The following is a 20,180-nucleotide window of genomic DNA, read 5'->3' as shown; positions in this document are numbered from 1 at the left end:
AATGGCAAGATTTTCATTTTGGGGTGGAGTAACCTTTTAAGTACTGGTAAATGCTGATTGTATTGTATAAGTGGCATTTTGACATTTATTTTATTGAGCTAGTTTCATTTGATACATAACTTTATCCTGATGCTTTTGCTTGTTTTTATGTGCAGATGTTTTCTTGGAATCACAACACTCACTGGATACAAGACGGACACATAGAGGCAAAACAAGTGGAAAAGTCTCAGAAGAGGGACAACCCTCATGCGTGTGCTCATCTCAGAAAGTTGATGGACTTTCAGTATGTATTTATTAAATTGTCTTTTGCAGGAATATTCTTAATTTACTAGAACATAAGCTCAAACAACAGAATTTGTGATTTAATGTTGATTCCAGCATTTTATTTGAATCCTTTTCTTTAAAACATTTTTATTTTTATTTTCAAATGTTTAAAAAAATTATGCAAATTCTGTTGATTGACCTTCATTTTTATAGAAAGTTAATGTTCTACTCTGAATATGGCTTTTTTTAAACAGTTATTTGTGATGCTATGCTATTTTTATGATTAGATTTAACTGTTGAAAGACTGAAAATTTTATTTTACCAGTAAAAGCCTTGCAATGTCTTTCTGCCAGTTTTAATAAATACTTATTTGCAACATCATTGACTTGGTTTTCATTCATTTGTAAATGTATTAAGATAGAGCTCATGATAATGTATTTATATCAGTATTTTATAGTTTACTGTTAAAATTATTCTTTAAAGCAGTTTCATTGTTAAATTATTACAACATCATATTGTATTTAGGGGTATTTACATGATTTTATTGGCAACTTTTGTTGCCAGCTAAATACTGTAATTTAATGAAATTACAAAAAAATGCTGTAAAATATATTTACAGGATTTTATTGGCAACTTTTTTGCCAGGTAAATACTGTACTTTAGTGAATTTACAAAATATTGCTGTAAAATAAACTACTTGTAAAATTCAATGTTACTGTAAAAAATACTACAAACTACTGTATTTCACATACAGCAATTAACTGTTATTTGCTTTGCAGTAATATCCTGTAATCCATTTTACAGCAATTAACATCATTTTTACAGGATTTTATTGGCAACTTTTTTGCCAGTAAAATCCTGTAAATTCTACAGTACATTTTTTACAGTGTATGGAGACAGAAGTCACTGAAATCCTGAAGAGGATAGGAAAGCCCTTGTTATGCCTCCTTCCTGATGACATCAAGCTACTTTGTAACTTGGTTAGCTTTTTGGAAGACTTTGAGAAATTCACTCTCATTATAAGAGAAGTCAGTCCAAACCTGAGTGCCATACCACTAATCAGGGCTCGAATCAAGAAAATCTGTGCAGTGGCTCCCAGAGATCCACTACTGATGATGAGAGTCAAAGAACGAATAGTGAAAAACATGGACAAACGAATCCCCATGTCAGATCTGGTTAGAGCCACCGCAGTGTTTGATCCAGCTGTCAGAGATATCACTATGACGAAAGATGAAAGCAGAGAGCTGCTGCAGAATCTCCATGAGAAACTGAACTCCTCCAGGTGACATGATATTTTCGTGTACTTGCTAACCACTTACTTTTCTTATGGTTTTGATTTTAACAGCCATTTGCCTTATGCATATATTTCCCTTTTCAGATTCAGTTCAACAGTGTTTGGGGTTGGAGATGAGAGGACAACTACTGATGGTGGTTCTGGAGGTCCTTCTGGTGGGAATGGTGACCACGATGGAGATGTGGGAGGAAGTGCGAAACGCCTGCGACTAGAATTATTAGCAGAGGCACAAGAAGATGCAGAAGCTCATTCACTGAAAACCCTAATAAGTTGACTGAACAAAATTGAGTAAACTTGTTGCCTCAATTTAATTGAGTAATGGAGTCTCCCAAAACTTAAATATTTAAGTTTATTTAACTTGACTGTTTTGTAGACTGTTTTTGTAATCCCTCAGAGGTTTAAATGTTGTTATTTGATTCATTTGAAGTCACCATTGTGGTGGAAAGTGTTTGGCTTAGTTGGGATCTTGGTCCAGTTACTTATTGTGTTAATTTGTCTCTTGCTGCTGTATTGGTGTATTTTAAAACACTGTTTGTGGTGAAAAAAGGCAAATTTAAATGAGCTCAGGTGTTATTTGTTGATGAGAAAGTCATCATATAATACGTATTTGAGATCATAAAATATGTTTTGTTTGATATTTTTAACAGGCACCAGGAGTAAAATACTTACTTTTGAAGATGGACGAAATTAATATGTTTGAAATAATTTGAGTAAAAGAATCAAGTACTCACACACACAGACTTCTAGATGTAACATATGCATCACAATAATGGTGACAAACAAAAGAGCTCCATAGCACAAACTCCTCCTTATTTTCCAGCCTTTTTTGTTCTGATTGTCACCATTGATGTGATGCATATCCAAAATCTTGATGTCTGTTTGTGACGACATGATTGGCTTTCTAAATGTAAGTACATAAATTTATCTACAAAGTTTCTATCCATAGAAGTACATCCATAGTTGCAGGATGTTGCAATACATTTTATTTCACTATAATTTGTCACCATTACAAGCAATGTATATGTTTGATCTCAACTCTCTTTGCCACAGTAAAGTTACAGCAGCAAGAGACAAGCTAACACCAACAAAGAGCTAATAACACCTGAGCTCTTTTAAACTTTGTCTTTCTTCGCCACAAAAACAGTGTTTTAAAATACACTGTTATAGCAGCAAGAGACAAGCTAACACAAGAAGTTACTGGACCAAGATCCCAACTAAACCAAACACTTTCCACCACAATGGTGACTTCAAATGAATCAAGTATGCACATTTAAACCTCTGTTAATTCTCAATAAGAGCTTCTCTAGATGTCTGACAGAAATAAAGTCACAGAACCTTGTAAGGAGGATCTGTGAACGTCTATTTTAGACGTACAGAAGACATAAAAAAAACATTTTAAAAAAAGACGTCATAAAAACATTCTGTCTCCTCAGTGGACGTCTTTTCAACGTCTGCAAAGACATAAAAATACTTCTTTTTTTTTTTACAGTGCAGTATAGGGTTTACTGTATTTTCATAAATATTGTGACAGTTTGTCAAAAGGTCAAAGTTTAAATATGCTGTTATTTGTTTTACTTCAGTGTGCTGTCAAAAATAAGAACATCATTTACATGTTGAGTTAACTTAAATATATAAGTACACTTGAAATTAATACCAAGTTAAGTGAACATAATCGTTTAAGTGCATTAAATAAGCACCAAGTTTGGTGAACTGAGTGATTTAAGTACAATCTACAAAACCGTCAAGTTAAATAAACTTAAATATGTAAGTTTTGGGAGACTCCATTACTCAATTAAATTGAGGCAATGAGTTTACTCAATCAATTTAGTTCAGTCAACTTATTAGGTTTTTCAGTGCACTGTAAACCCTAATGTTGTCTTGACTTAAAAAATCAAGTAATGTTGACTAAACATTACTTAAAATTTAGCATTTTGGCCCTGTCACTTAAAAATATGAGTTAATTTAACTAATTTACCTTCAAAATGCATAAACTTAAGATTTCAAGTGTTGTGAGCTCAAAATCATGAGTAAGCCTATGGAAAAACTCAAAGTCACTCTGTTCTTCCTTTAAAATGTGATTGGCCTTAGGAGGAATTCTGCCTAGCAACAAGAGAACAAAAGCACTGATTGGTGAATTACAAAATTCGTCCTTTTGGTCTGTTTGGTTGCTGAACTAAATTTCAAGAGGAAGTTTTTCTTCGTGTAATATGTTCGGTGACTAAAATTATGTAGATATAAAGTTATTTTGCATGATTTCTACTAGTGAAATATGTTAATTTAAATCCTTGTGGTACGTGATTTTGAGATGATTATTGAAACGGCAACTTAAGTATTTGATGAAGTGGCCAAATCGTTCAACTTTGAGAGAAATAACATGGCAGCTAAAGTTACTGCTTAATTCTTCAAGTTCTATCCTTGACCAAGAGATAGATGCTTTTCTGGTAGTGAGAACAAGAGACCAAGGAGCATTGGGCTTTTGGCGAACCCATAGCAATACTTTCCCTACACTGTCCGCTATGGCCCGGTGCTACCTCTCCATTTCACCAGGTAGTGTGACGGTGGAATGCATGTTTAGTTCCACTGGCCTACTGCTCAATGGCAAACGATCATCACTTGCTCCTTCAAGGTGTAATATGATAAGCTTCATCCATGATAATGCCAAGTTATTGTATACAACTTAGCCTACATACATTTAGCCTAAACACATTGTAGGCTATTTGAAATTGTTTAGTAGCATACAGACTACAAAATAAATGTGCATACGTTGTGAAAGTAAAATCTGGTGTTTTCTTTATTACATTGCATTGCATTTTGTAGAAATATAGTGTAAGCCATGCATTGCTTTGAAAGATTGAGATCTAGTTAATCAGTATAACATAGACATCTGTACACATGAAGTGGCAGCTTCAGCCATTTGCAGCTATGAAAAGTTTGGCGGCTGCAGCAGCCATTTAGGTTTTGGCTGAGCCGGCTAGCCAGCCAATAACTTCATCAGCCAGCCATTATTCTCAAAACAAATGGCTTCGGGCTGTAATACTGAGTGTTAAGTAATGAAATTATGTTAAAATGTGCATGCTCTTATCATTGTGTGGACAAAATCCAATGAACTTTGCCATGATTGGGAGCTGTTTAAAATGCAAAGAATATGTAATTTGTAATTCGACTATATTTACATGTAAAATGCTCCAATTCTGTATTGCGTGTTGAAGCAATAAATCAGTAGGTCAACAGGTGAATAGATGGGTAATCTGATGGGTAATCAAGCCACAAAATTTAAAAACGTATATGAGCAAGCCGAGTTAATATTTGTAATGCGGACAATTTGCAAATTTATCTCTTTATCATTATTATTATTATTATTATTATTATTGTTATTATTATTATTATTATTATTATTATTATGCTTACCTCGGTAATTGCTTTATCAACATCTGCCTCTAGTTGAAATTCCTGTACATGCATTCTTTAACCCCCCGTATATATATATATATATATATATATAGGAGCTTGATAAAAATCCTAATTTTAGATGAAAATTTCAGATGGCACTTAGAGGCCATATATATATATATATATATATATATATATATATATTTTTTATCTCTTAGACAAAATAAAAACAGGAATCTAATGGTTTAATTTTTGACCATTAACATTGGGATCCTTCGCAGATCCTGTTCCTGTCTCTCGCTACCAGTGCTCTACTCTATACTGTTCTGTATGAATAAAGGCATAAAAACCCATTAAAATGAATATGTTTCAAATTTGTTTTAATAGCCTACATTTATTTACTCGATCTTGTTACACCAACTCATAAATAATGTTAAAAAAAAAAAAAAAAAAAAAAAAACTAATGTTTTGGCTATATTATATTATTACATGTGTTGCATTATTATGCTGTATTATATAGTTGCACCAGGTAACCAAATAATGTCAGATTTAATCTTGGCCTAACCAAAGTCCATATTCTTTGGCCTAACACATCCTTCTGACTCTGATATTGAGAAGCCTTTAAGAATCGTTCAACAGTTAAAATGAAAAAATGTAGCCAGGATTGTACTGGTGAGGAAATTTTCCCACATACAGGTGCATCTCAATAAAGTAGAATGTTGTGGGAAAACTTCATTTCAGTAATTCAACTCAAATTGTGAAACTCAAGTATTAAATAAATTCAGTGCACACAGACTGAAGTAGCTTAAGTCATTGGTTCTTTTAATTGTGATGATTTTGGCTCAAATTTAACAAAAAAAAAAAAAACACCAATTCACTCTCAATCTCAACAAATTAGAATAATTCATGAGACCAATTTAAAAAAAAAAAAAAAAAAAAAAAAAAACATTTTTTTGTAAATTGTTGGCCTTCTGGAAAGTATGTTTATTTACTGTACATGTACTCAATACTTAGCTCCTTTTGCTTTAATAACTGCTCAATTCAGCATGGCATGGAGGTGATCAGTTTGTGGCACTGCTGAGGTGGTATAGAAGCCCAGGTTTCTTTGACAGTGGCCTTCAGCTCATCTGCAATTTTTGGTCTCTTGTTTCTCATCTTCCTCTTGACAATAGCTCATAGATTCTCTGTGGGGTTCAGGTCTGGTGAGTTTGCTGGCCGGTCAAGCACACAGACACCAATGCCATTTAACCAAATTTTGGTGCTTTTGGCAGTGTGGGCAGGTGCCAAATCCTGCTGGAAAATTAAATCAGCATCTTCAAAAAGCTGGTCAGCAGAAGGAAGCATGAAGTGCTCCAAAACTTCAGTGAGATTGGTTTTCAAAAAAACACAATGGACCAACACCAGCAGATGACATTGAATCCCAAATCATCACAGACTGGAAACTTAACACTGGACTTCAAGCAACTTGTGCTATGAGCTTCTCCACCCCTCCTTCAGACTCTAGGACCTTGGTTTCCAAATGAAATACAAAACTTTCTCTGATCTGAAAAGAGGACTTTGGACCACTGGGCAACAGTCCAGTTCTTCTTCTCCTTAGCCCAGGTGAGATGCCTCAGGAGTGGCTTAACAAGAGGAATACGACAAATATAGCTTTATAATTCCTTGACACGTCTGTGTGTGGTTGCTCTTGATGCCTTGACCCCAGCCTCAGTCCATTCCTTGTGATGTTCACTCAAATTCTTGAATCGATTTTGCTTGACAATCCTCATAATGCTGCGGTTCTCTCGGTTGGTTGTGCATCTTTTTCTTTCACACTTTTTCCTTCCACTCAACTTTCTGTAAACATTCTTGGATATAGCACTCTGTGAACAGCCAGCTTCTCTGGTAATGAATGTTTGTGGCTCTCCCTCCTTGTGAAGGGTGTGAATGATTGTCTTATGGACAACTGTCAGATCAGCAGTCTTCCCCATGATTGTGTAGCCAACTTAACTTTTAAAGGCTCAGGAATCCTTTGCAACTTTTCAGTGTAATTTTAATTTGAGATGCACCTGTTCGATTAAATGTGAAACCATGTTTTTTTCTGCAATGTCATTTTATAAGTTATTTGCCATAAATATCTTATAATTATATCTTATAATTCCTGTAAAATTAAGTGGTCCCAATTTAGGGGATATTGGGACTTTTTAAAATCTATTATTTATTAATTTGTTTAAACAGTGTTGACTGTTGAGAGCTGTTTTTGTTAATATAGGCCTAGTCAAACACAGTTACAAGATTTAGAAGTTGAAATTTTAAATTCACTAAAATTAGACCCAGAAAACCTACCAAAAATCTGGCCGAACATTGAGATATCACAATAATAGAGTAATTGAAAATTCAGTCATTCATTCATTCATTCATTTATTCATTCAGTGTAAATTTCTGCATGTTACATAATTACTCCAGAAGATGGCGACAAGTGACTTTGTTTTGCTGTGCCTCACTCTTTCTAATTAGCAGTAGCAATTTTAGCAACCCCCATAAAAAAAAAAAAAAACTTATTAAATCACTATCACTACTAAAAATATTTTTTAGCTTGCTTCAGAGCATTAATTGCTCTGAGAATAAAAATGTTCCTCAAATGTGAGGTATGGCCATAACAAGTCTTATAGTGTCTATACAGATGGCTGAGGTTCAAAAATGTGGCATGGATGTGTATAGTCCTTACAGATGCTGAAAGCCTTTGCTAAACAGCGTGACCTACAGATATCTTCTAATGCTGGTTGTTCAACTCCGATTATCCTCTGTGCTCACAAGACAATCCTCTGGAGTGCTTTCTTATCATTTACTGTACAGATGGAAAAAACCATACAGAAATGCAATTTATTAATGCTGTAAAGTGCAGGCATTAAGTTGCCTCAGCAGGCCATTGTGTATAAAAAAGTTAAAGTTAAAAGTTGGTGCTTACCGTGGCTAAAAAAAATACAACCTCTCTCTCTCTCTTTCTCTGTGTGTATGTGTTTGATGCATGTGTGTGATAATGTACAATACACTTTCAAAAATGACTTTTTATAAATTCCAAAAACAACAACAACAAAAATCACAAAGTAAGACTGTGTAAAATCCAGATGCATTTATTATGGTAAATCCATTATAATTGTGAAAAAATAGACTGAAAGAGAGTTTGATTATTGTTCTGTGGAGAAACATGTGTAAATCACTTCCGTCATTTCAGATTCCTGTAAGACAACACAAATACAAAAAGTCAATGTTTAAGATGAAAAAAAATCTGGAGTTTAATAAATGTTTAAACAATTTTAAAATGTGTTGCATATTCATTATCCTCTTAACCGCCCAATATTCAAATAGTCAAAATAATTGTTCAAAATAATTGTTCAAAATATGTACATTCTGAATGCTTGATTTTTTTGATGGCTATTATTGGCTTGAGACAATATGGCACTTTGGGTAAATGACAGATTCTCACTGGTATTGGGGGGCATTAGGGGGATTTTGTAGTGAGCTAAAGTGGTTTGAATGGCTACACATTTTTAAAAAGTAAAAAAAAAAAAAAAAAAAAAAAAAGGTAGTCACTTTACATATATTGGAATTTATAAGACATTTATTAACAACATTTAACAGTATATTTTTATATTTGGAAATGTCTCGGTTACGTATGAACGGAGACGTTATGTCTCACTTGGGAGGCCAATCATATCTGAGTTTAAGAGAAAATGCCAATGAAATTTGCCTAGTGGATTTAACATACCTGAGCCTCTCCCCAGGCCTAAAGGTATAAATGGGTGACAGGTGCATCCACTTATTCAGGTTTTACTCTGAGGAGCCAAGAACGTGTCCCGGAAACAGCGAATGGTTCAAGATTGTGGCATGGGGACGTAATGTCTCTGTTCCCTCTATCAGGGAAGGAGGGTTACGTACATAACAGAGACGTTCTCTATCTGTCAGTCACTACGAGTTATGTCGTATGACATAAGGGGTCCTATGGAAAATATCACAACCTGAACACTCTCACAAACCTGTGGCATTGCAATTGTTGACAAGCCACGGCGTGTCACAAAAGCTACCGTTAAGGTCGTAACCTTCCCAAAGCCCCAGCGCAAATTCACTGACCTTGGTACCGAAGGGGCCAAAATGGTGTGTAAATTGCTGAGTACAACCTTCAATGAAAGATCACTTGAAATCTTTTCTATTCGTTCTTTCAGCTTGGCAGAACAATGGGAAAGCGAGCCTTAGGGAAAGGTCACTACGGCGAACACATCCTACCCATAGGGAGGTGACATCTCCAGTAAGTCTCTTTTTATTTATTTGTACTAGTTTTCACATAACGTGTAAACATTTTACTAGTTAGACTTTTTCCAAACTATAATTCCTGATTAAATGTATAATCAAGTGAAACATTATGGAGTTTCAATAACAATATACAATACTATACCATTCAAAAGCTTGTAAATGTAAATAATATAAATGTAACAAATAGAGATAACTCTGAAAGAACTGCATTGTTTTTACATTTGTTAATTTATTTCCCCTAAAAAAAACCTGAAAAATATTCTCAGCTATTTCAACATTAATAATGATAAAAAATAATAATGATGATAATAATAAATGGGTTTTTTTTTTGGTAGAAAATAAGATTGTTAAAAGGATTTCTGAAGGATTTTGTGACCGGAGTAAGGATGACAAAAAAATAGTTTGAAAGTAAGCTTTGATTGTTCCTAATAAACTGTTTAACTGCTCCCCCAAGTGGATATTAAATTATGTTGTGGGATAATTCAATATATTCTTAAAGGGGGGGTGAAATGCTCGTTTTCACTCAATATCCTGTTAATCTTGAGTATCTATAGAGTAGTACTGCATCCTTCATAACTCCAAAAAGTCTTTAGTTTTATTATATTCATAAGAGACAGATAGTCTGTACCGATTTTTACCGGAAAAACACGACCGACTGGAGGCGTGACGTGTGGGCGGAGCTAAAAAATCACGAGCGCCAGTAGGCTTTTGCGTTGAGAGCGTTTGGAAGCTGTGACATTACCGTGAGGACAAAATCATCATCCAAAACAAACCATGGCTAACAGTCAGATTCAGCCGTTTATTTATGATCCAGAATCAGATCCAGAGGCTGAAACTGAACGAGAGCAGCAGCAGCATCGACTCGCTCCGAGCGGGGCTCAAACCCGGGTCTCCGGCATGGGAGGCGGACCGACTGGAAAGTAAGCTATTTTTGGAACAGAAATACTCCTTCAAACATACAACTTAATTTTTTAAACTTTGTCCATGTTTAGCATGGGAATCCAACTCTTTAACAGTGTAAAAAACTCAGTATGCATGAAATAGCATTTCACCCCCCCTCTTTAATAAACTACAAACATAAAATTATATACTTTTATTTTGTCCTCACATTCTTTCTTGTAACTCCTCACTCAGTGGCACAGCTGAATGAGAGGCTCATTACAGAGGTGGGAAGTCCAGGGGCCAAAGAGTAAAAGTCCTGCCATATTTTTGTTCCACCCATGAACTCACCAGCCGATTTCACCAGAGGAGGAACCAAGTCATTCCTTCCAAGTCACAAACGAGTCTTGAGTCAAATCCCAAGTCCTCAAAGAGTTAAAGTTAATGAGATAATTAAGTGACTAATTAAATGAAGATGCATTAGTGATGAACACCTGCTGTTTACAATCAACATCACTGAAGAAAAGAGAAACACAAGAACTACAACTGACTTTAAGCACAGCCTTGGATGAAATCAATAAAAAAAAAAAAAAAAAAAAAAAAACTTTGCCACCATGATAGTGGTGAGTATTTGCTTCAGTTGATATCTTGAGCCTTTAAACGGTTTTCACAAAATTTATTCTACACAACTGCATTATTGTTTAGCAGCAAACATTTGTGCAATGCTGACACAACTCTTGATCTAGCAGGTGACTTATGCTTTTGATGACTGTATGGTCTTGATTAAATTTCTTGATTATATGAGAAGAGTTCGTGGCTTAGTTGTTAGAGAGAACTGCCGTGAATTCACTGCCCTGTCTGTGCACTTTGGATGGGTTAAATACAGAATATGATTTCTGAGTACGGGTCACCACACTTAACTGTATGTCACTTTCACAAAAAAGAGAGAAATCTCATTATGCAAATGCCACCATATAATGCTTTATAACACTTAAATATTAAGAAAAAAAAAATGGATTTAGGCATTTAGCCATGAACATTTATCATGTGATCCTCAACAGTGGTGAAAATTATTATTCATACTGCAGTGCATTATGGGAGTAATTCATGTATTGCAACATGAAGCATTTTGTTGATTGTAACCATTGTAGAGATTCATATGCTGGTTCTTGATATCTGTGTGTGTCTAAAAAGCACTGGAGTTCAAACTTTTATATGTGTTACAAATAAATAAAAAAATCCATATCTTGTAAATATTAGAGCAATGCTTTTTTTTGTGTGCATGCTGTAGTTTCACTGGAATTATTCAAAACCTAGACATGTGATGAGAAAGAAGACAAAAATATTTGAGATATAGTTAAACCAGCTCAGTGTAACTATATGTTTTTCATATGTCACAGTTCTGTCTTCTCCACAACAACCCATGCAGAGCTACAGAGAAAGATCTAGCACAAGTCAAGGGTCAAGAGCACAATTAAACCAAACACTGATCTCCATGATGGTGGCATCTTTTTAACCAATAAAACATCAACATCTGATCCTCTGTAATTCTCAATAACAGCAGGTGTTCATCACTAATGCACATTCAATAGTCACTTAATTATCTCATTAACTTTAACTCTTTGAGGACTTGGGATTTGACTCAAGACTCGTTTGTGACTTGGAAGGAATGACTTGGTTCCTCCTCTGATGAAATCGGCTGATGAGTTCATGGGTGGAACAAAAATATGGCAGGACTTTTACTCTTTGGCCCCTGGACTTCCCACCTCTGGCTCATTATGCAGCACATTATGCAGGGCTTTGTCTTCTCTGGTGTAAATCACAATGATATTCATGATAGTTGACGCCTACTCGCATATGACTTTTACCAACAAAAAGTGTCTTAGAAAATTGAAATCAATATATTGTTTTCTGTGAGTGAGTAAACAAGATGATTTTCAAATAATTTAGAAAGAAAAATTGTGTTTTGTATTTTTTGTAATTTTGTATGTGTTTTATTCCCTTATTCAAGTGATTTAACATTTTTAGTTTTTCACTAACCATGCATAACATTTTTCTCAAAAATACAATCATGTACATGCATGCATTTCACATATTATTATAGCCCAGTTTGTGCTGATTACAGTGATATTAGACTTTACCCATTTGGATATTTATAAGAAACTGAAAAAACCACAAATATCAGGGCATGACAAAACTTCTCCAGGCCCCAAAAATACCCTTAGACTCCAGAGGGTTAAGAAAGGAGAGACAAGATTGCAGCTTTGCTATAGTCACACACGCTGTGCGGGTATGAACCATCCATGAACGCGTCTTCAGCATGCTGAATGCCGAGACATGGAAGACAATGCTCGTTGCCATTGTCAGAGGACAGGAAACGACTGCATCCTGCAGAACACAGATGAAACGGCATCTTCAAAAACACATGAATTGTCCATAATTTGCTCTTTTAAGAAATCTGCTCATTTAGTTGAAGTGCCCAGGGGAATCGCTGAAAGGGACACCGCTGTTCACGCCTTACCACCAACCAGAACAGCTTCCTGACACACAGCAGATGAATGGCTTTGTGGCAGAGGTGGGAAGTCCAGGTGCCAAAGAGTAAAAGTCCTGCCATATTTTTGTTCCACCCATGAACTCATCAGCCGATTTCACCAGAGGAGGAACCAAGTCATTCCTTCCAAGTCACAAACGAGTCTTGAGTCAAATCCCAAGTCCTCAAAAAGTTAAAGTTAATGAGATAATTAAGTGACTAATTAAATGATGACTGTGCATTAATGATTAACATCTGCTGTTATTGAGAATTACAGAGGATCAGATGTGGATGTTTTATTGGTTAAAAAGATGCCACCATCATGGAGATCAGTGTTTGGTTTAATTGTGCTCTTGACCCTTGACTTGTTGTGCTAGATCTTTCTCTGTAGCTCTGCATGGGTTGTTGTGGAGAAGACAGAACTGTGACATATGAAGAACATATAGTTACACTGAGCTGGTTTAACTATATCTCAAATATTTTTGTCTTTCATATCACATGTGTAGGTTTTGAATAATTCCAGTGAAACTACAGCATGCACACAAAAAAAGCATTGCTCTAATATTTACAGGATATGGATCATTTTTTATTTGTAACACATATAAAAGTTTGAACTCCAGTGCTTTTTAGACACACACAGATATCAAGAACCAGCATATGAATCTCTACAATGGTTACAATCAACAAAATGCTTCATGTTGCAATACATGAATTACTCCCATAATGCACTGCAGTATGAATAATTTTCACCACTGTTGAGGATCACATGATAAATGTTCATGGCTAAATGCCTAAATACATTTTTTTTTCTTAATATTAAAGTGTTATAAAGCATTATATGGTGGCATTTGCATAATGAGTTTTCTCTCTTTTTTGTGAAAGTGACATACAGTTAAGTGTGGTGACCCGTACTCAGAAATCATATTCTGTATTTAACCCATCCAAAGTGCACAGACAGGGCAGTGAATTCACAGCAGTTCTCTCTAACAACTAAGCCACGAACTCTTCTCATACAATCAAGAAATTTAATCAAGATCATACAGTCATCAAAAGCATAAGTCACCTGCTAGATCAAGAGTCGTATCAGCATTGAACAAATGTTTGCTGCAAAACAATAATGTAATTGTATAGAAACAAATTTGTTAGATATCAACTGAAGCAAATACTCACCACTATCATGGTGGCAAAGTTTTTTTTTTTTTTTTTCAATTGATTTCATCCAAGGCTGTGCTTAAAGTCAGTTGTAGTTCTTGTGTTTCTCTTTTCTTCAGTGATGTTGATTGTAAACAGCAGGTGTTCATCACTAATGCACATTCATTTAATTAGTCACTTAATTATATCATTAACTTTAACTCTTTGAGGACTTGGGATTTGACTCAAGACTCGTTTGTGACTTGGAAGGAATGACTTGGTTCCTCCTCTGGTGAAATCGGCTGATGAGTTCATGGGTGGAACAAAAATATGGCAGGACTTTTACTCTTTGGCACCTGGACTTCCCACCTCTGCTTTGTGGAGTATAACAGCTTTTTATACAACCATTCAGCTCTGAATCAAAAATCTGAATGAGTGGATGTACCTGTCATCTATTTATACCTGTAGGAACGGGTAGTGGCTCAGGTATGTTAAATCCACTAGCCAATTTTCATTGGCATTTTCTCTTAAACTCAGAGATGATTGGCCTCCCAAGTGAGACTCCATATAACTCATTATAAATATAAAATAATTTCTAGTTTAAAAAATGTAAAGATTTAAACTAGAGGTGGGCATAGATTAATTTTTTTAATCTAGATTAATCTCACTGTGATTTTGAAATTAATCTAGATTAAAATGGCTCATTCGAATTCTGCCGAAGGCATTCCGAATATGTGTTACCCAAATAAAATTGACAAACAGTAAGTCTTTGAGAAGGTGTTTATCAAGCTAGGTGGTGCATTAGAAAAGGAGCTCATCTCCTGTTTCCAAAATGCATCACAAAGTGCTTGAAAAATCTGTAAACTAATCCCACATTGCACAAGGTGCAAACAACATTACTCCTGTTTTTTTTTTTTTTCAAGTTTGTAGGTCAAGGTACAGAAACCAAATAATAGCACTGGATAGTCTTCAATGTAAAAATGAAATATACAATCAAACCTACATTTATTCAGACACCTTCAACATTTCTCACATTATTACAGTTTTGCTATATATATCAAAAATTATATCTGGTTTCTGAATAATTTTTGGTTTGACTGTTAAAACTACAAAGAAATTCAGTGAAGAGCAGTGAGTGATTTTCATTTTCATTTTCTTGGATTAACATTACAGCAGCCAGTCGCTAAATTAGGCGCGGTCACTTTAAGAGACCATGAACGCATCCAATATAATACACATCCCATTTTTCCCTCAACTGTTCACTTTCACTTAAGAAATAACTGACAGTTTTTTCGAGCATAATTTCCAAGGTGGATATTTTGACATATTTTGTATGTATTTGTCGGCACAAGAGCAAAAATAAGCAAATTCAATGTTCAAGTGTTTTGAGACGCCTTTCTCTGCACGAGCCCTGAACACCAGAACACCGTGGTGTTGAATTGGGCTCTTTCACATCTTTTTGTTTGTTAAAACTGCGATTTGCATTTGTTCGTTCGGGTGCAGGAGGAACTTCGAGGTGAACTTCGCAGAAGAGAGCTCGGTTCAGTGTCGCTGTCCGTGATACGCGGCTCTCTCTCTCTCGTGCGCACCTAACGGCACGCGCTACTCCGTTCAGCTTTTCTGCGTCTTGTCTTTGGATGCTTTAATGTTTAAATCGACAAGCGGTACGGCTTAACAACATGTGAGAAAGATAAGCTTTCGTGACGATGCGCAGCAGTGGCCCGTCAACTGTCGTGAGCATCTTTTTAGGCTGTCCTCAGCGAGTCAGTTATATAAAATATCAAGGTGAAAGTCATCATAGCTTGCTTAGTATAGACCCAGCTCCCAACCCAACTTTGAGAATAGATTAACGGCAATATTTTTTTTATCGCCCGATAAGAGTCTCGTGTTAACGCAGCACGTTAACGGCGATAACGGCCCACCACTAATTTAAACACTGAAGGGGTAACTTGTGTCTATGAACATGTGGGACTCCACATGCTATAGATGTCCACTTAAACTAATGCTCTCCTATACTCACATAATAACCTCTCCCTTCTAAGTATGACCTGAACTATTTGAGGACTATTCTAGAAAATCCAGTCACTCTATCCCACATAGCAAAGGTCTTCTGGCCCAGATCCGGGCCACACATGACTTCTCCCTTGGCCCAAGTACCGCAAAGAATGACGGCCCGGAAGTGGCCCAGAACTGGATTAAAGACTCGGGCCACACATGGGCCATAACCGGCCCGAATCTCAGCCAGTTAATCAGCCTTAGCTGGCCCTTAAGTAAACCAGGATCCCCGAATCTGAGCCACACCTGAGCCCTATATAGCCCAGACCCAACCCAGACAGCAAGCAGTGTCAGCCCAGATCCGGCCCGAATGGATTTCACACAGGCCAGATGTGGGCCGGATACAAACACTATATTGAAAAAAACACTATATTGCTGTCTGGGAATTTTAATATTTCATATTATTACCTTGTATATTACTATGATCGCAATTATACATTTTGTGACATGCTTTAATGTACACACAATCTACACTGAAAAAAAAAAACAATAAGGAAATTTACTTAATTTGGAAATTATAAATCTACGTATCTAAGTTAAGTAAAAAATAAATAAATAATTAATAAAACAATAAGTACATGTAACTTGACCTGTTAAATTGTTTTGAGTAAATTTAAATTAAATTAGACAAAAGAAATTGCACTGTAAAACCTGACAAGTAACTTAGAGTAAACAGATTGCCTCGTTTTAAACAATGTAAGTTTTAAAACTTTGCATTTTAAGTAATTAAGTGATTAACTAAGTGCTGATTGAGAATTAGTGATGAACAGCTGCTGCTAACAAACAGAATCACTGAAGAAAAGAGAAACACTAGAACTACTACAACTGACTTCAGACTAGGGCTGGGCGATATATCTAACGATATGATCATGCGCATCTAATCAGTAAAGCTGCTTCCGTGATCACCGCTAAAATCGCCATCACATAATAGCCACAGCCTTCAACTGAAAAAAAAAAAAAAAAAAAAAACACTATGCCACCATAATTGTGGTCAAGGTTTGCTTTAGGTAGTCTCTTGACCCTTTTACTAATTCAAAGCAATTTGATTCAAAACAATTTCAATATTGTTTTTGCAATAAACATGTATGCTTTGCTGAATCAAACCTTGTAGTGACAGATGATCTTATGCTTTTTCTGCTTATAACTCATGTTGATTTGGACATCATTAGATAGTCTTCTTTGGATTGTTGACTGACATTCATCTTTTACCAGAGTTGGGACTTTCAAGTCACAAGCAAGTCTTCAAGTCATATCTCAAGTCCTCAAAGGGTTAAAGTTAATGAGATAATTAAGTGACTAATTAAATGATGATTGTGCATTAATGATGAACACCTGCTGTTCTTGAGAATTACAGAGGATCAGATGTTGATGTTTTATTGGTTAAAGTGATGCAACCATAATGGAGATCGGTGTTTGCTTTAGTGGGGCTCTTGACCCTTGACTGTCATGTTAGATCTCCTTATGTAGCATTGCATGAGGTGCTGTAAAGCAGAGAGAAGAAATTAATCTGTATGTGATAGGTGGTCAGATTACAATCAAGTTAACATTAGCTCTATTTAAGTTTAGCATAATCAACCCAGTAAAACTACACTATGGAAAAAAAAATTAAAGTAAGTGAATTTTAAATCTACTAAGTGCATACAACATTTGAAAAACTATACTCTGTAGACACACACACAGACATCAAGAACCAGCATATGACTCTCAACAGTGGTGACAATCAACAAAATGTTGCATGCTGGGTAAAACCTTAGTAAAAACTCCCATCATGCACTGCAGTATGAAAAATTGTCACCCCATGTTGAGGATCGTGTGATAAGTGTGTTTGTCTAAAAACCTGAACTAATTGTCTCCTTTTGTGTCTTTCAACATTGAAGCATTGTGATTTTTTTTTTTTACTTCAGTTCAGTAATAGCTGAGTGTCAGTCTACTATCCAAAGATAAACACAATTTCATGATGTCCAAGTCAACATGAGTTATAAGCAGAAAAAGCATAAAATCACCTGTTACTGCAAGGTTTGACTCAGCAATGCATACATGTTTGTTGCGAAAGCAATTGTTTTGAATTAAATTGGTTTGAATTAGTGAAAGGGTCAAGACACTACTTAAAGCAAACCTTGACCACAATTATGGTGGCATAGTGTTTTTTTTTTTCTTTTACTTTTTTTCAGTTGAAGGCTGTGGCTAAATTCAGTTGTAGTTCTTGTGTTTCTCTTTACTTCAGTGATGTTGATTGTTAACAGCAGATGTTCATCACTAATGCACACTCATCAATTAATTAGTCACTTAATTATCTCTTTAACTTTAACCCTTTGAGGACTTGAATATGACTTGAAGACTTGCTTGTGACTTGAAAGTCCCACCTCTGATAGACAGAGCCGTAGATCGCTGACAAGCCACGCCATATCGCGTTCATTATCGAAGGCGATTCATCTGCGATAATGAACGCGATATGGCGTGGCTTGTCAGCGATCTACGGCTCTGTCTATTAAATGCCACTCCAATTATAAGCAGGTGATGGAGATTTTAGCGGTGATCACGGAAGCAGCTTTACTGATTAGATGCGCATTATCATATCGTTAGATATATCGCCCAGCCCTATCTTGGGCTAACATTTGGGGTAAGTGACTAATGATCACTTGCTTTTAGGGGGCTTTAAGACTATTTGTATAGCCTATATTGAACTAAAGCAGTATCAAATGGCCAATTCCCTGCCCTTATGAAAATTAACCATGGTGTTATTATAGTAAAAGTGTAGTAACCATTGTCAGTTCCCTGGGATACAGGAACGAGCATTGCATCAAGGGACACTTGTGGGGAAACCCAGGTTACGTTAGTAACCAGAGCATTCCCTTTTGAACGTTTTCTCACATTGTGCCGAGGTATGCTTATAAGAAACGCATCTAGTAGTGCAGTGCTATAAGCAAGTGCAGAACGAAACTGCTCTGCGAGCCCTGCTCCGGAGCACCCTTAATGAGGGCTCCTACAAGCATGAGCTATTTATGAGACCCAAGCCACCAGGCTGGGGTCCATTTAACAGAACCCCCTCCACTTACTGAGGAGATAAGGTAAATTGAGCAGACAAATTCCATGCCTGGAGGGCAGGAACATCCAAGTTATGAAATCTGGTGAAGGTGGACGGTGACAACCAGCCGGCGGCCACACAGATATCACCAATATAAATCCTGCTGAACCAAGCCCATAGGCCCATCCTCTGGAGGAGTGAGCCCTTACTCCTATAGGACACTGTAAACACAATGAGCCATAAGCCAGGGCTATAGCTTCTGCTATTCAGTGACATAGTCTCTGCTTTTAAATTTTTCAGATAATAATTTTAAATTATAGTATTTATCACATTAACAGCATACTGTATATTTTTTAAGGAAACGGACATACAGAGAGAAGGGTGTTACTCCAGCGATCTGCAATGACAGAAAAAAAATGTGCCATTTTCATTCGGCATGGAAGACGCATGATGGGACATAGCCTACATAGCCTTTTAACAATACTCTTAGAATACTGTTAAAAAAATACAGACAAAATGACTGAATTAAAAGGTTTTTAAAATGAATATGTAGTTTGTGTATTTGTAAATTGGTGTTAACTAATAGTAATAAAACCACACAACATAAATATAAGCATGAAGGCATAGTTATATTGACCAGAACATCAATAATGAGTAAATTTATCATAACAATATTTGATTAACGTTTAGTGACATATGCGTACACAAGCTCTACTCTTTCTGAAAGAAACACAAATACAAAAGATCAGGGGCGGATCTACCGGGGTGGCATAGGGTGGCAAATGCCCCTGCTGCCACCCCAGTTGGCAACAATGAATTAAAGGTTATGGCCAATTTGAAACTTTACGAGCGCGAATCTTTTGTGATTCGTGATCCCACTCCGAACTCCCGAACTGATTCAAATGATTTGTGATCCACAAAACTGACTAAAATGATTCGCGAACCCGCTACAAACTCCCGAACTTATTCAAATGATTCGCGAACCCGCTCCAAACTCTCGAATTGATTCAAATGATCCGCGAAGCCGCTCCGAACTCCCGAACTGATTCAAATGATTTGCGATCCCGCTACTAACTCCCGAACTGATTCAAATGATTTGCGATCCCGCTACGAACTCCCAAATTGACTCAAATGATTCGCGAACCCACCCCGAACTCCCGAACTGACTCAAATGATTCGCGATCCCGCTCCGAACTCCCGAACTGACTCAAATGATTTGCGATCCCCATAACTGACTCAAATGATTCGCGATCTCGCTACAAACTCCCGAAATGATTCAAATGATTCGCGATCCCCAAACTGACTCAAATGATTCGCGAACC

General features: G+C 36.2%; 1 protein-coding gene across 1 annotated transcript; it reads left to right on the top strand.

Moving 5' to 3' along the window:
* The first annotated feature begins 1,154 nt into the window (after positions 1-1,154).
* Positions 1,155-4,563, top strand: LOC113083495 (uncharacterized). Its single transcript, XM_026254553.1, has 3 exons — positions 1,155-1,546; positions 1,643-1,806; positions 3,956-4,563. The coding sequence occupies exons 1-3, from the start codon at positions 1,155-1,157 to the stop codon at positions 4,237-4,239; spliced, it is 840 nt and encodes a 279-aa protein (XP_026110338.1). The 3' UTR covers positions 4,240-4,563.
* The last annotated feature ends 15,617 nt before the right edge of the window (positions 4,564-20,180 follow it).

Source organism: Carassius auratus, unplaced genomic scaffold (assembly GCF_003368295.1).
Source record: "Carassius auratus strain Wakin unplaced genomic scaffold, ASM336829v1 scaf_tig00038466, whole genome shotgun sequence".
NCBI lineage: Eukaryota > Metazoa > Chordata > Actinopteri > Cypriniformes > Cyprinidae > Carassius > Carassius auratus.
This window is presented reverse-complemented; position numbering and strand designations above follow the sequence as displayed.

Coding starts and splice junctions, on each gene's coding strand:
- LOC113083495 (XM_026254553.1), top strand. CDS start 1,155: ATGGAGACAGAAGTCACTGAAATCCTGAAGAGGATAGGAAAGCCCTTG. Junction 1,547..1,642: donor GAGAAACTGAACTCCTCCAG/GTGACATGATAT, acceptor TTCCCTTTTCAG/ATTCAGTTCAACAGTGTTTG. Junction 1,807..3,955: donor ACAAGAAGATGCAGAAGCTC/ATTCACTGAAAA, acceptor AGTTACTGCTTA/ATTCTTCAAGTTCTATCCTT.